This window comes from Dendrobium catenatum, unplaced genomic scaffold (assembly GCF_001605985.2).
Source record: "Dendrobium catenatum unplaced genomic scaffold, ASM160598v2 fragScaff_scaffold_489, whole genome shotgun sequence".
Lineage (NCBI taxonomy): Eukaryota > Viridiplantae > Streptophyta > Magnoliopsida > Asparagales > Orchidaceae > Dendrobium > Dendrobium catenatum.
The window spans coordinates 160,140-176,193 of NW_021318951.1; the positions used below are offsets into that span (position 1 = coordinate 160,140).

General features: G+C 35.4%; 1 protein-coding gene across 2 annotated transcripts in view; it reads left to right on the top strand.

Annotated features, from left to right (window-relative positions):
- The window catches only part of LOC110109544 (protein NRDE2 homolog), a 40,483-nt gene that overhangs the window by 8,544 nt on the left and 15,885 nt on the right, over positions 1-16,054 (top strand). The window contains exons 2-8 of one of the 2 annotated variants that reach the window (XM_020840650.2): positions 2,100-2,520; positions 2,787-3,122; positions 4,196-4,808; positions 4,970-5,153; positions 7,167-7,524; positions 9,759-9,869; positions 14,074-14,431. In XM_020840650.2, coding sequence (XP_020696309.1) covers positions 2,100-2,520; positions 2,787-3,122; positions 4,196-4,808; positions 4,970-5,153; positions 7,167-7,524; positions 9,759-9,869; positions 14,074-14,431 — 2,381 coding nt within the window. Of the gene's footprint in view, positions 1-2,078; positions 2,521-2,786; positions 3,123-4,195; positions 4,809-4,969; positions 5,154-7,166; positions 7,525-9,758; positions 9,870-14,073; positions 14,432-16,054 lie in introns of both variants that reach the window. The other variant, XM_028694470.1, reaches the window with a different exon arrangement.

Here is a 16,054-nt window from a genome sequence, read left to right on the forward strand (position 1 = left end):
AATTTAATTTATATATATATGCTCCAACTTGATCAGAAGTGTTAGCATTGGGATCTCAATTTAGAAATTTTCCATATTTTATAAGTGGTGTAAGATTACTTTGTTTTACCTTAGAATAATTTACTTGTCATTCTATTATAATAAAAATTTCCTCTAGTGAATAAAACGTGATGCATGCAAATTTTAGTTTTTTGTTTTAGTTTTTATTGTAATTTGAATACTATAGTTATTTTTGATTTTTTATGCTATAGTATGATGGAAGGAAACCAATAGTCATGAGTAGGTTATGCTTTGGGCTTGACATACTTTGGGTGTGCTAGCTATTTTGGTGCCTTGGCTCTTGGGCTGCTGATGGCTTCTTGGTTTGGGCTTGGCTGTTCAGTTTTTGCTGTTTTGTTTGGAGCTGCTATGCTCTAGCTCATAGTTGCTGAGATGCTGCTTCTTTTTCAGCTCATTACTACTGGTAGTTCACCTCTTTTTTAGCTTATTATGTGGAGTGGATTTGGTTCTTTCCCCCTCTTTGTGGCCCTTCGGTTCCTCCGCCTGGCTCCTGTCCCGTGGCTGGTTCCTCTCCCCGTGGCTGCCAGTTCCGGTTCCCTGTGGATGCCCGTTCCTGTCCCCCTTGTGGCCCTTCGGGTATTGCTCTTGGGCCGCCTATTGGCATTCTGTGTCCCCATTCTTGATTGTTTTGGTTGGTGGTATTTTGGGCTGTTTGGCTGCTCCTTTTCTCTTATATATTTGTGATGTTTTGGAGCTTAAAAAGGTTGTTGTTTGCTGAGCAAAGTTCTCTAAAATCTGAGGGTTTCTTTTTGGGAAAGCTTGCGAGCTTGTTCCATTTATCTCTTCCTCTCTTCGATTTCTTCTTGGGCTCTTATCTCTTTCTTCTCTCCACAAGTTCCTCTCCACTTGTATCTTTCTTCTGGAGCTATCGGAGGTGTTGGTTGGCCGGTTTTGGTAGCATTTGTCGGAGGATTTTTGGTGGACGTTGACCCAAGTAGCTGTGTTGGACCCTTGGTTTGAATGCCCTTAAACACATTTTTTAAATTACCTACTATTTAGTTCCATGTGAGGTGACCGCTAGTCGGTTGTTTTGAGGGTAGCTATTTTTATTTTTAATTTAGTTTTCGTTTGTTTGGCTTTCGTTTGGGTTGAGGTTTGTTTGATGTTGGCATTCTAAGTTTTGAATCGCGAAAAGTTCTATTTGTCCTGGTCTTCTCCCCTTGTGGCTTTTTCTATCTAGTTTTTTGCATCAAAACGTAACACCACCAAAGAGTTTTTCCCTTTGACATATTTATTCATTCCTAGTATTATGGAAAATGCTAAATTCTATGATGCTTATATGCTGATAATTATTTAACATTCCTGTACTTTATTTTATTTGTAGTGAAGTGTGAATATTTTTGAAGTTGAGTTTGGTATTCTTATTTTATGATGACAGTGATTGGCTCCTCTTCCTTTTTTTGGTTGCTTTAAATTCACTGGCAATTTTATTACGATTGGGAATTGGAGGTTTGCTTGAGAAAGTCATAAAGGAAACAATAATTTGGCTCGTGGAACCTTTGCCTTGTTGTAGAAACTGATAGCTTAGCGATCTCACTGATTGTGAGAGTACTGTCTCAATTTTTTTTTTTTTCATGCTTCTCTTTCCCGCCTTGGTAAAATTTTAGTTTTCTTGGTTTAGGTTCCATAACAATATAAATTCACATCAATTTTTGATGAAAACGGTGCATGTGTGCTAACAGACACTTTCATGTGTGACATTTGGCACCTCTGTGGGGTTTGATTTTCTTGTTCGTTGGTAATTCAATATGTTTAGCCATATAATTGACTTCATCTTAAGTTGATGTTATTTATCAGTTATTTCTTTGCCATCATTTATTTGTAAGGGCATCTTGGTTAGTGGAAGATGATCATGTCTTCACACTCTTCAAATAGCTTTTGTGTCATTCTCATTGTACGAATGGAGTCTTGTACTTTCCACTCGTGTAACTTTTCTATTATATTGCTGCTTCGTAACCTTTCTCCTCGTTTAGATAAATGCCATACAATTGGATTCTGTTGAAGCATTGATTTTACAGATAATAAATTAAAATTTTTAGAATGGATGTTGCGCGACACAAGCTTCAGAACCATTCAGATCTTTCAGAGTTTGATTTTGAGCTCCTATACCATCGGCGATCTTCAATTTCAAGCATTGATAATGATCATGACCTTGATGTTTTGGATACCAAATTAAAAGGAGGCCGCTACTATTCTGTGAAATTTACAGCCTTAGAAAGGCACAAGGGCTTCAAACATATAAAAGTTGTTAAGAAGAAGCCCTCCTTGATTCCAGACGAGTACATTCCTCTAGTGGAACTTCATATTACCACTGAAAATGGCAGGAATGAGTTAAATTCACATGTTGAGCTTGAGGAATCTTGGGAGGATGAATTACTACGAAGAACAAGAGAGCTAAACAAAATGTCTAGAGACTTCCCTCATGATGAGAAAGTATGGCTAGCTTTTGCTGAATTTCAGGTAGTCTCTTGACTGATTGGATAATTTGGTTTTTCAACCATTATCAACTAATAATTATTGTGTTTTTCCTTTTTTTTCCTGCTCATTAAAGCATTTTGCGCAAATTATTGGTCGATCAAAAGCCGTTTTCTAACCATAGTAGCATGAATCAATTATACTGTCAATTTCTACTTGGTTATAATGCTCATAGTGCTCATTCAAAACTCTAAACTTTCCTATTTGTTGATAAAAGGCCCCTTTTTGAATTTGGTATTATCTTTTTTCAGGATAAAGTTGCAAGCACTCAGCCACAAAAAGCAGCTCGATTGCAGACGCTTGAGAAGAAGATAAATATTTTAGAAAAGGCTGTTGAGCTTAATCCGGATAATGAAGAATTGTTGCTTTGTCTTTTGAAGTCATATCAAGAGCGGGATACCACTGAATCTCTCATGGAAAAATGGGAGAAAGTGCTTATGCGACATTTTGATAGTGTCATGTTATGGAAAGAATTCTTGCTTGTCCGTCTGGGGGAGTTTTCCCAGTTTAAAGTATCTGATATTAGAAAAACTTATGGTCATGCCATCCAGGCTCTGTCCTCAGCTTGCAACAAGCTTTGTAGGCAGGTTCTATATTCTATCTTTAAAGTTTACAGTCTATGACACTGTCACATGAAATTCACCTGTCCTTCTACTCTCTTTTAAAATATCTCAGTCTATGATAATCATATGAAATTAATCTGACTATATAGATTTTTTATATTATGATAGAAAATTCACGTGCATCTATTTTTCATTGAAATATCCTGTTATCATTCTTGTTTGGTTTGATTTTTTTTCTATTATTTGTCTTTTTTTGTTGATTAGGATGATATTGAAATCATCATTATTGATATATCATTACCAAACCAACCTCATGTTCTCAATTAGCAATAAGGTTTATTGGCGGGCTCGATTATTTATCTTCATAGTTCTTCCATACGTAATGCCTGATCATATTGAAATTCCCCCGCAGTCATTTTTTGCACAATATTTTCCATCTTTTTATCTGCTTCTTTTATTTTTCTGTTAATTGGTTGTGATGAATTGTAGGTTAAATGGTGTAATTTTCATAATTATGCAGATTTTGCTATGGCCTCCGCTATTACTCCGTCTTCATTTGCCAAATTGCACGCCAATCCACAGGCATTTCCTCATTTATGTGTTAGTTTGAATTAACTCTTAATATATAATCCTTGATTTGCCTGAAGAAGCACCACCTGTTTTGAAGTGCGGATTTGTTTTGGTGCAAATGCATTTCCTTTTTGTTACCTCCATTTTATTTCCTCTCATTTCTCGTCCACAAAAATTCAAAAATGCATTTACCATAATTTGATCTATGCATTGTCTTGATCGATAGCAAGCTCTTGTTTTTACTATAGTTATAGCTCGTATGTACTTATGATAGATGCCTCATTTTTAATTGCTTAGTATGTTGCGAGTCTTGGAACGTCATTGATTTGTTGCACTGGTCTCCCTGCAAAGAATCTTTGCTTGCAAATTGAGGAAGTGATGTTTAAACATAAATAGGACTGGGATATGACATAAAAAATAAGCTGTTAAATGACCTAATCGCCTGGCAAAAAGAAAGAGGAGAAAATGAGTTTTTTTCTGACCTTTTATGATAATTAAACTTGAGTATTTTTTATTTTTGGTTGCAGGGCTACCAATCTAACGATTTGAATTCTAAAGATTCTTCTTTGGTTCAATTAGAGCTTGGTCTAGTTGATATATATACTAATTTGTGCCGATTTGAATGGCAAACTGGACACCAAGAGTTAGCTACTGGATTATTTCAAGCAGAAATTGAGTACAGTTTGTTTTGCCCTTCTTTACTTCTCAGCTCACATAGTAAACAAAAACTCTTTGAACACTTCTGGAACAGTAGTGGTGCCAGACTTGGTGAGGATGGAGCTCTTGGGTGGTCTACATGGTTGGAAAAAGAGGAGCAGAATAGGAAAGAAACTATTTCTGAAGAAATAGTGGAGGAGTCTGAAGGAGGCTGGTCTGGTTGGATGGATCCTTTTTCTAAGGAGTCTACAGCTAAGGAAGAGAATTCAGGGAAGCGTTTGGATGTCGAGAGTACTGAAGACAATCCTGATAATGAATTTACTCCTCTGACTGATGATGTTGAAACATTGTTAAAGAAGCTTGGGGTTGATGTAGATGCTGATCCTCGTACTGAGGTTAAAGATACAATAACTTGGAAAAAATGGTCGCAGGAGGAGCTATCAAGGGATTCAGAGCAATGGATGCCTATTCGTGAACATTCTGGTACAAAGAATTTATTTGCTATTTACTGAGAATATATGCTCCTTTTTCTCGTAATGGTTTATAAAAGATGTCCTTTAATGAATGATTATTATCATTTAAAGAGCAAACTACAGTTGCATATCCTTTTACAATCCTTAATGATTGCGATTGTGTTTCTTAAGGAAATTGTGGAAGCTTGGCCTCACCTTACCCTGAGGATATTCAAGATATGGACAGAGATCAGCTTTCAAGGGTGATTTTGTTCGAAGATGTAAATCAATATTTATTTTCTCTGTGCTCTAATGAAGCCCGATACTCTTTGATCTCTCAATTTATTGAATTCTTTGGTGGAAAAATTCCTCGGTGGTAAATTCCTATCCAACTATTTTTATAATAAAGCTTTTTCTATATTTCTTTCTTTTGACTTAAAATTCCAAACGCTTTAAGCAATTTTTCCGAGATACTATTGCATTTATTTTTTAATCCTGCTTCCATTGAATTCACTAGTAAATTGAAGTTTCAGAATATTACTTAACTTAATAGAATAATTATAAAATTAATTTAGTGGTAGGTAACAATGAAATTCACTCCAACCCAAACAATCACAAGAATGAAATTATTATGAAGTGAGTGCATGCAAAATAAATAGAAATCATTGGAACTTCAATGGGGCTCAACTCCAATCACTTCCAAACACTCACTCTTAAATAAACTAATCCTTAGTTTTGCAACATATTTTGTGTGTAGGTTTAGCAGGATGATATTCATCTAATTTGTAATATAAAAGAGTGAACTCTTTGGAATTTTGATTGTTTATTTAGTTCCTCGCATGTTGTTTGAAGGATATAATTTTGAAGCACAACTTCTTTCAGTGTTTTCTAATTTTTTTCTGTATAATATGTGCTGATTGGAGTCTAAAAATGATTTATAATAATTGCAGGAAATTGCTTGCTTCTTTTCTCTATTTTATGAACTAGCATTATCGGGTTGCATTACACTAGATACAATTAAAAAGAGAAATTATGCGTAACCAATTTAGTTCTATTTAATTAGCACATAAATCAACTATTTATTACTGCATCATGCATTGCAATATTTTAAGAGGATAAAGAACTAAAATAAAGGTCACTTTTATTATTTTTGTATCACGAATGATTGGAAGTAGGCTTTTAATACGTTGCTTGGTTAGTATTTGAAAAATAATAGAATTCCATCCCAATAATTATGCTCTTATGATAGGAAAAATGTATTAGTTATAAACTATGAGTGCAATATTATAGCGGTAATGGTTGAGAAAAGCTAATGTGCTAATGATCTGCATAAGTCATGCATCTAATTCTAATGGGTACGATGTTCAAGTAACTCTGGTATTCTGCATCAATGCACTACCATCCACAGACATATACTTGGCAATGCATTGATGCCCTACCTAGTTACCAAAAAAAGACCCTGGACCAAGCCCAATGCATTTTTTCTCTCCACCCGATAATCTAAGATAGTACAAGTATTTCATGTGAAATGTAAAATATTAATGGAGTGTTTTGAAATTGAAATAAATCTTATTAGTTGTTCTTAATGGATAGCACAACATTGCAAATAGGAGCTGGGGCAAGCTGTAAAACGAAGGGTTACATTTATTTTATCAATTTGTAATATATTGGAGAACCAAGGAACAAATTTCAAGATCATAATGAGTTTAATTTTAACTTATAGATATAAACAGGGTACTTGTGATATAAGTTTCTATATTTGTAAAGAAGTGAAAGTTGTGGCCTTGGTTTAAATGCGAACATTAAAAGCGTAGAGGTATGAAATATTCAGGATAAGTTTAATAATGTAGAGGATGATCTCATGAAGTGATTTAAATATTCTCTGTTTTTTTTATAAAGCTATAAGTGTAGTTGTGAAACAAATCTTTTACCCGGCATTATGTTGTTAAATAACACCGCTTTGAAATCATGTAGTATAATTTTCCTATTCAGCTGTTAGCATGGATTATTTACGTTATGGTACAAAAGCTGGAGGGTAAATTTGGGAAAATCCAAATTTGTACTCTACTTGTCTGGCATATGCTTTATAAATGTTGAAACTTGCATAAGCTAACAGCTCCGGTCCCCCAAAAATTATAGCTTTATCTTGACTAATGTTGAGGGGCAAAGATGGAAAGCTTTGAATCTGCCATCCCTGCAGGTTTATCTGGTGTATATTGATGACAAATAAATATAATGAAACATATTTGTTGTTGCAGTATGGATGACTCTTTGTTGAAAACTAAAACATGTTTCATTCGATAGGGTAGCTTGTAGCTTAGTAATTAAAGTAGTGTCCTACACGTTTCCTAAGCTACATAATGTAACTTTTATGTGATTCTTTTTGCAGGACATGCACAAACAATGCGAGTTGGTTGGAAAAAGTTCTCAGCCTAGAATCATTGGAAGATTCTATTTCAGAAGATTTAAGAGATGCTTCTAATGTGTGTAATGGAGCCGAGCATCCAGTTCCTATGGTATTAGAATCTCTCTTGGGCAGCAACAGTGATATAAGTAGGAATACAAGTATCATGGTGTTTCTTCGAAATGCAATTTTGCTATGTCTAAATGCTTTCCCACGTAATCATATATTGGAGGAGGCCCTTATTACTGTTGAAGAGTTATCTTTTTCTCAAATGAGTACTTCTATTTCCTCCACCAAGCCGTCGCGAGCTCTGGCCAAGTCTCTGTTGAAAAAAGATCGTCAGGTAGTCTTAATATTTATGGTGCCACTTCCACTTTATTGCTACGGGCATGAGATTCTACTTTGAATTTATTTCCTTTATTCTTTATAATAGATTATATAGTAAGGAGGGGAAGATATATGTATAAGTTAGCCAAGCAAACTGATAGAAGAAGTAAGATTTTAGTTAAAGTGAAGTGCATTAAAGATGAAGATTAAAAAATACTTTTATTAAAAGAGGATATTCAACAAATATGGATGAGATATTTTGATCAGCTTTTCAATGAAGATTGTGAGAATACAATTGACTTTAGTGACCTTACATCCTAAATGAAAGTAGAGATTTTTTTTTTCAGCATATTAGCAAAACCAAAGTTAGACAGACTTAAAAAAAATGAAATGTAAAAAAGCTGTTGGACCTGATGATATTTCAATAAATGTGTGGAAATACTTAGAAGACGAAGGAATTTCTTGGCTTATGAAGCTTTTCAATATTATTTTGAAGACTAAAAGGATGTCAGATGAGTTGAGGAGTGTGTTGATTTCTACTTTTAAGAATAAAGATGACGAATAAGAGTGTGCGAATTATAGAAGAATTAAGTTAATGTATCATACTTATGGCGCAGAATGTTGGCCATTAAAAGAGAAGCATACAATTAAGTTAAGTGTTGCAAGGTTGAGGATGCTCAGGTGGATGTGTGGTTTTACTCTTAGAGATAGAATGCAAAATGAGCATATATGTGAAAAGGTTGGAGTAGCTCCAGTGATAGATAAGATTAGAGAGAGTCTCCTTAGATGGTTGTATCATAAAATGTCAGCCTTCAAATGACTTGGTTAGGAGAGTAGATGTATCAGAGTTAGCCTATGTTAAGATAGGTAAACGTAAACCTAATAATACTTGATCAGAAAATATTAGAAATGACATCTGTTTATTAGATTTAAATGACAATTTGGCTCTTAACACGACACAAAAAAGAAAAAGGATTCATGTAGCTGACCACACTATGTGGGATAAAGGCTTGATGTTGTTGTTGTTTTTTAAGACCACTTGCTCTTGTACCTACAAAAAAGTGATTTTTTCAACATCAACATTGTGCATGAGGCATCTTAATCTTGTAATAAACTTGTGTATGGGGTATCCTAATCTTGTAATAAACTCAAGGAATATGCAATAACTACTCATGCCTACTCATTTCAAGTTGTCTTCATGATTTTATGTCCGACATGCTGTTATTGTTGGTTTTTGTACTTTCTAAACCTAGATATTACTATTGTTCTGATGCAAAACGAAGCATTAAAACTGATAAAACAATTCATTTTTTTGTAAAAGTGCTAAAAATGATTTAACAAATCAGATTTTGTATTGCATGTTAATAAAGATATAATTATGCAAAACAAGGAAGACATGCATTAAGGAAATTCGATAGGAATATTCCCTGTAAGGACCTGCAGTATTGGAGGTAAAAACAATGAAGAAAAAACAGCCAATTAGAAAGCATTCATGTCATCATATTATGATTTTTTAAAGCAACAAAATTTCATGACCACACAACAAAAATGTTACAAGAACAAACAGTTATAAAAACTAAAAAGTTGCCTAAAAAATATAAAGAAATAAATTGCATTGAATCAATATAAATTAAATTTAAGAGAATCATCTCAATCATAGAAGAGATAAGTAGATCAACTATTAAATCCTAGCTAAGTAAAAAAATGTCATAGTCTTCAAGAGAGTTTTTGCATTTAGTTTAAAATCTAATAAATTTGGGAGAATGATAAAAATTTCTCAATTTATCCCTCTTCAAAAAAACGCAAGATGAAACATTTATTTATTAATCCACGAAGACTTCCAATAGAATCTTGATATTGAACAGTGTTTCTATGACAGATATAATCACAGGAGAATTCAATGTTAAAATTTTAAATTATATATAGCTAACATAGTATTGTCTCAAGTATAGAGTGCTATATATTATCTCATGTTACCTCGAACCTCATTTGTCTTATGCATTTTTGTTTATGTTTTTAAAACTTGATAACCATTTTCATGAAGGTTATATGGACTGGTGGGCCCTGAGGGGTTTTAGTAATTAGTAACTTCAATAGCGGTTATATTATTTTATTATTACATTTGAGCAAGTTCTCTTTTACTATTCTATTTAACTAATACTCTTTATCTATATATCAATCCATGCTTACTATAGATTTTTAGGCTCCAGTCATGCTTTTACATGTAGTTTTTAATTCTTTGTGGAGCAGGACTTGTTGCTTTGTGGTGTTTATGCACGAAGTGAGGCTGCTTATGGGAATATCGATATTGCAAGGAAAATTTTTGACATGGCTTTATCATCTGCCAATGGACTACCCATGGTAAGAACACTTGTGTTAAATTTTGGAAATGAACTTTATTTTGTGGCATGTTTCACCCTATTATATTGATTGCAATGTTGTTGCATGATTTCCGTCTCGATTGTTACATTCTATTATGCTATTACAAAAGTTATATGCCATCTAGTGTTTATACACGAAGTGAGCCTGCTTATTGGAATATCAATATTGCACGAAAATTTTTATTATGGCTTTTTCATCTTCCAATGGATTCCCAAAGACTCAATATGATAACCTCTTTGTTGACCTCCATGTGTGATCCACAAGTTGGTTCTATCAGATGCGACAATAATGACAGAAGATAAATGTAACTTCGCTAGAAGATCGTCTCAACATATTCAATTTATATGAAAAGTGATCAATACCGTATGTCACCCATTTTGCAAAATGGACATCTTGATGCATAATAATAATAATAATAATGAATAATATATATACATATCATAGGTTGTGAAAAAAATCATCTTAAAGCTAGTTCTAGTATTTGTTTACATGGCTTCTAAACGACTCTGTTGTCACACATAAAACTTGAACTATTAAGTAAAAAATGAGACCCTTGGTGTTTTGTGGAGCACAAGAATTTGAAATTAGCAACAAAATTTAAAAAGGTAAAAATAAAAGAAAATTTTGTAAATATAAAAAGTGAAATACCCAAAAAAAGATAGAACCAAAAAGAAAATAAAAAAGAAAATGTACTAATATTCCAAGAAGCTTTAGAAAGTTTTAAAACAATTCTTGGAGCTATGTACATTGAACTTTCTCGAGATTGTATTAAAGAATGTGGTCCCTTGTTTTTTACTTGTACAAGTTATGAAAATACCCAAAAATCTAAAAAAATATAAAAGATAGGGTATAAATTACTGTAGAAATTAGAGGTTCTATCAAGCGTGGTTTTTCATATGTGAGGGTGAAATTGATAGAGTTTGCATTTTGATAGTTGTCCTAATTGTGAAAAATAAAAAATTGCAAAATAGTAAAACTAACTTTAAAACTTGATTTGCTACCTATGGGGTAGAGTAGACATGGCCTATAAGCTAATACTATTCTAAGATCTAATCCTCTTCATGTGGGAATAGAGTATATAAGATCTATATGTTGATAATTATTCAAGTGGCAAAGTAATGATTATAAGTGTGAGTTTCATTAAAATATTTTCATGCATTTTGATAAAGTTTTCAAGGTTGTGTTATGAAAAATAATCTTAAAATAAAGTTTAAATGGTTCTCTTGCATACAGGGTAGGGTTATTAGCATCAAACTTTGGGCCTCTCCATCATAAGAGTTATTAGTCCCATTTCAAAGCCTGATCATCTATATATAGGAGTAGACTAGACAATACCCATAGCTTAATAATCGTCCATTACCTTATCTTCTGCATATAGAGCCACATGGCCTGTAACCAGATTATCCATTGTTCAATCCTTTGCAAGGATAGGATAGAATTGACATGGTCCATGTCCTGATAGTTTCCAAAGCATGATCCTTTATACACAAGTGATAGAGCGATACAATTGCACACAAAAATAAGAATAGTCGCCATATGTTCAAAATAAGCAATGTAAACTTGGTTCTCGAGTTGACTTCAACTGATGGGTCAAAACACTGAAAATTATTGACATTGCAAACAAGACATGCACAAGCTACTGATAAACATTATGAATATGCATGCCAACTAGTGTAGGCATTCACGACCTTGGTTTGTGTGCCAATATTGCTGAAAATTTCATGATTAAATTGAGGTTTTCAAGTCCATCCAAATTCCAAACTATATTTTCTAGATCAATCATGCACAAATTTAATTAGACATCGATGTAACATAAGTAAGACAAGTTTGTGCATGCCTCTTACCGCTAGGATGGGTGCAAACTATATATCATAACCGAAGAGGTTACTAAAATCATTAAAACTTCATTAAATTTTCAAATTTTCTAACCACCTATGCTAAATCATTGATTCACCTATGCGCATTTGGTTACTTCATATTTAATTACTCAACATGCATAAACTCAAATACTCAATTAAATTTTATAACACCAAATTAATTTAAATCAATTAAATTTTTTTGGTTTTCTCTTAAGGCAGGGCTATGCATCCAAATCTTCCATCAAATTCAAATTAAAAGCCAAGCCAATTCAAATCTAAATTGAATCAACATCCCTCATTTGGTCAACTTTTTTATGGAGTAAGATTGTAAGATCCTTCAATGAACCCTTCTCGATCAGAAGTTGTAAATCCAATCTAATTGTTGAGTCAATAAAGCATTAAATCAATTTCATACCTCCAATCAGGCCTGTACAAGCCTTACAAAATCAAATATTAATTTTAAGTAAACATATCAATTCCAAATTTCTTGAACCGTTGCCACTAAACTGTGATATAAGTTCTCGAATTGGCCCAGTGGCAGCAAAATTCATTATAAAAAACCTTATGTCATTTTCTATCAAATTAAGGCATAAGTCATCAAGTTAGCTACTTAGCTCATAATTACCTTAGATTTACAATTTCTAACTGTCGATTTGTCTCCGCCAAATTGGGACTTGTCCTCTTCAAGCTGACACAAAGCCATTAAACCACTAAAATACTTAACAAACGAATCATCAAATTCCAAAATCCTCGGGTTTAGTTCACACCAAATACATGGCTTTCAAGCCTAGTGTTATGTCCATCAATACAACGATGAAAATTCCCTCATATACCTCAAACAACTCCCCACCTATTCAAAATATCTTATAGGAGATAAGCGATGGTTGCAAGATGATGTGGCTTTTCAACCCTCTGTTTTTGGTAGACTGGATCTACCAGGTTGACCATGAGGTTTTTATTGGGTTGACCGCCTATCCACATCCATTTCAACTAAGTTCTAACCACTAATCCAAAGCATATCGATATCCTTAAATGTGGATATTTTTTATCACTCGTGATGTAATTAGCCAAGGAAGTTTGCACCTATGGGAAACCTTGATCTTCTATATGTAATAGAAACATTGAATAGTCCAAAATGTTGTCTAGGGGAAGTATTTGGGAAAGTGAAATAGGACACCTTTGAAAACTCCATGCTTAGCTCTTTTCCCAATGATCTAAAATAGCGAGAAGGAAATGAATCACACTAGGAGCCCATGAGTGCCTTTTAGAGTCATAATGATCAAAGAAGAACACTAAGCAAATGAGCTTCTTGGGAGGGTAGTCGACAATGAAGAGGATGACTTGATTAGTTCGCATAGAAGGGAGAGTTTCATGTAGTTACATAAGCGAAGTGTGGCATGAATGTTACTTTTTGGTGTAGCGGAAAATGGTTAGGTCGTCTATCTTTATTCTGTTCAAGGATGGTGTAGACAAAGTTGTGAATGTGTGAGCGAGGAAAAATGATGATGATGCAAATTGAGGTGTGTAGTTGTGCTACATGAAGTAGAAGATGGGGCATGGGGTGCAGGTGCCATTTGGTTGTGGACAATCCAAAAAATGGTTTAGAGAGGGGCAAAGTTTGGATACTAATTGATGAAAAATAAATACCTTAAAGGGAGGTATGGGGTAGATAAGAAGAAAGCATGGGAAACCCAAAAACCCAAGAAGGGAGAGAATCTTCATAGTGGCAGCCACAGGAAATCTCTGATTTCACCTCATCTTCAACTATGATTTTTTTTTGAGAAATTAGACCTATTTACAAAAATATGTTTTATTAAAAAATTACAAAGTTACCCATGAACAAAAAGAAAATAATAATCTATCCTTAAATGACATAAAATAATTGACTGGACATATACTAACATAAATGAGACTAAATGCTGATAGCATCTTGCACTTGTATCATTCTCGTGTTTTATGAAGATGCATAGCCTGATACGAAGGATCTTGGGTGATGGTTGATAAGGAAAGGCAGGGATGGTGGAGAGGCTGGCGTCCTTACCAATCTTTCTTAGGATCAGCGCATAAAAGTGGAGAGGCTGTTCATTAAGTGCTGGGGTCTGCTTGAACTTAACCTCCTTGGCCCAAGCAGACCCGATATCATGGATTGGGGGTGTGACGGCGTACAGGATGCTTGTTTCTGGATGCTAATCATAATATCGTTCTATTTTTGAAATTTCTTTACCGTTTGACTGGTTAATGTATTATTCTGAATGTCTTTTCTTAGTAACTTTATTAAATTTAGGCACAGCATAATACTTTTTTTGTTGAAATCAATCGAACAGGAGCTTATGGAACACATTCCACTTTTATACCTCTGGTATGCGGAGATGGAAATGGCAGCATGTAACTCAAGCAGTAATGCTGGGCAATTCTCGCAACGTGCAGTGCATATACTATCCTGTTTAGGTGGTAAACTTAAGTACAGCCCTTTTACAGCCGAACCATCTGGTTTAGATATTCTGAGAGCACGACAAGGATTCAAGGAACAAGTTAAAAACATGCGTTCTGCTTGGGCTCATGGTGATGTGAAGGAATCTTCAGTTGCTCTCATTCGCTCAGCATCTTTGTTTGAGCTCTTAACCACTGGGTGGTCTGCTGGTATTCAAATTATAAAGGAAGCTTTCTCCATGGCACTTCCAGGTGAGAGCAATGGTTTTATTTGCCATTGATTGAAATGGAAACAACCTTGATTGGTCGCTGCTGGTCTTTTCTGTTTATCTGCTGTGGTTTATGGGAAATCAAAAGTTATTTTTTTCTTTCTTTTTTTTTTCTCTGTCACTTTTATTTTATGTTCATATAAGCCCTTATTCTTATCCCTTTATTTGATATGTTCCTGGACCTTCTGTAAGCACTGTTATTCTAATATCTCATCTTTCCTCTGTCATCAAGCCATATTTGTCCCCAAATCCCATTAGTGGAGCGTGAGGGAGGATTTTTTAAGATCGTGTATTTATTCCTTGTTGGACTGCTGTTTTATTTTTTTATTTACGTATAATGTGATAGGAAACTCTTGTAGAATTCAAGAGTAAAGCTAACAATGACTGATTTCAACGATTTGCCAACACAATTTTGAAAGAAAAATCAAAGTAGCACAAACAACGTAGTATTAGATGAACTCTCATAGAATAGAACAAGCTACAATTGATCCTCAATTTGAGAGGAGGATCTATCTCTCCTACTTTTCTAGACGTCGTTAGAGCCTGAGCACAAAAAAAAAATACAAGAACAAAGTCAGCACAATAACAAGATACCACCAACCCCAGTACTCCTACTTCCCCTCCAATCCTTTCTCAGAGATTCCCCTCAATCTCCCTGATAGTAGCTCAAACTTCTCCCAGTACTCCATGGTGGTCCTCTCTTGAGTTAGGGCATAGAACTGCTCGTGAAGGTCTCCTTCCTGGATGGTTTGGAAATGTTCCAGCAAACACTCCTTAAATTCTCCCAAGGAGTATATCGGATACCTAGCCTCCCTCCATTTGAACCAGGCTAGGGCTTTCCCTTCCAAACATAGACCCGCCACCATGAGTTTTTCTCCTTCCACCAGCCCATTGATGGCGAAGTAATGCTCCACCTGGTATACCCATCCTGGAGCATCCTCCCCTTCAAAGACCGGCATCTTAAGCTTCATTGCCCTCCCATCCATACCCCCTTAGTTTCCTCAACCATGCCCTTCTTCTAGACCTGTCAATATTGGACCCGACCCGAAAACCCGACCCGAACCCGACCCAGAATTTTCGGGTTTGGGTTGACCCGAACCCGAAGCGGGTCGGGTTCGGGTCCGAAAAACCGACCCGTTTGCAAAAACGGGTCGGGTTCGGGTTGACCCGACGGGTTGCCAGGTCAATCCAAAAACCCGTTTAATTTTAAAAAATTCGAATTTCCCTCGCTGCCCCCGCGCTGCCCGCCAGCCCCTCTCGCTGCCCGCTAGCACCGCGCAGGAGAGCCGCGCGCAGTTGCGCGCACTCCCAAGGCAGTTCCGCCTTTCGCGCACTCCCGGTCAACCCGACCCGTAACCCGAAATTGACAGGTCTACCTTCTTCATTCCACTTCTCCCCATGCCTGAGAAATCTCCCAAAATGGTCGGAATCCCTCCTCCTTGCTGTCCTCCCCTCGGAATAACCCGATCTGCCCAACAACAGGGCTCCTTGCGGCGGTCCATGTTGGAAAACACTCTCCAATTCATCGTCGTCCTCCCGGATCTCCTTTCCTTGTGGTTCCATCCTAGGAATCGCCGGCGATGCTTTCGCTTGCATCTCCAGCATC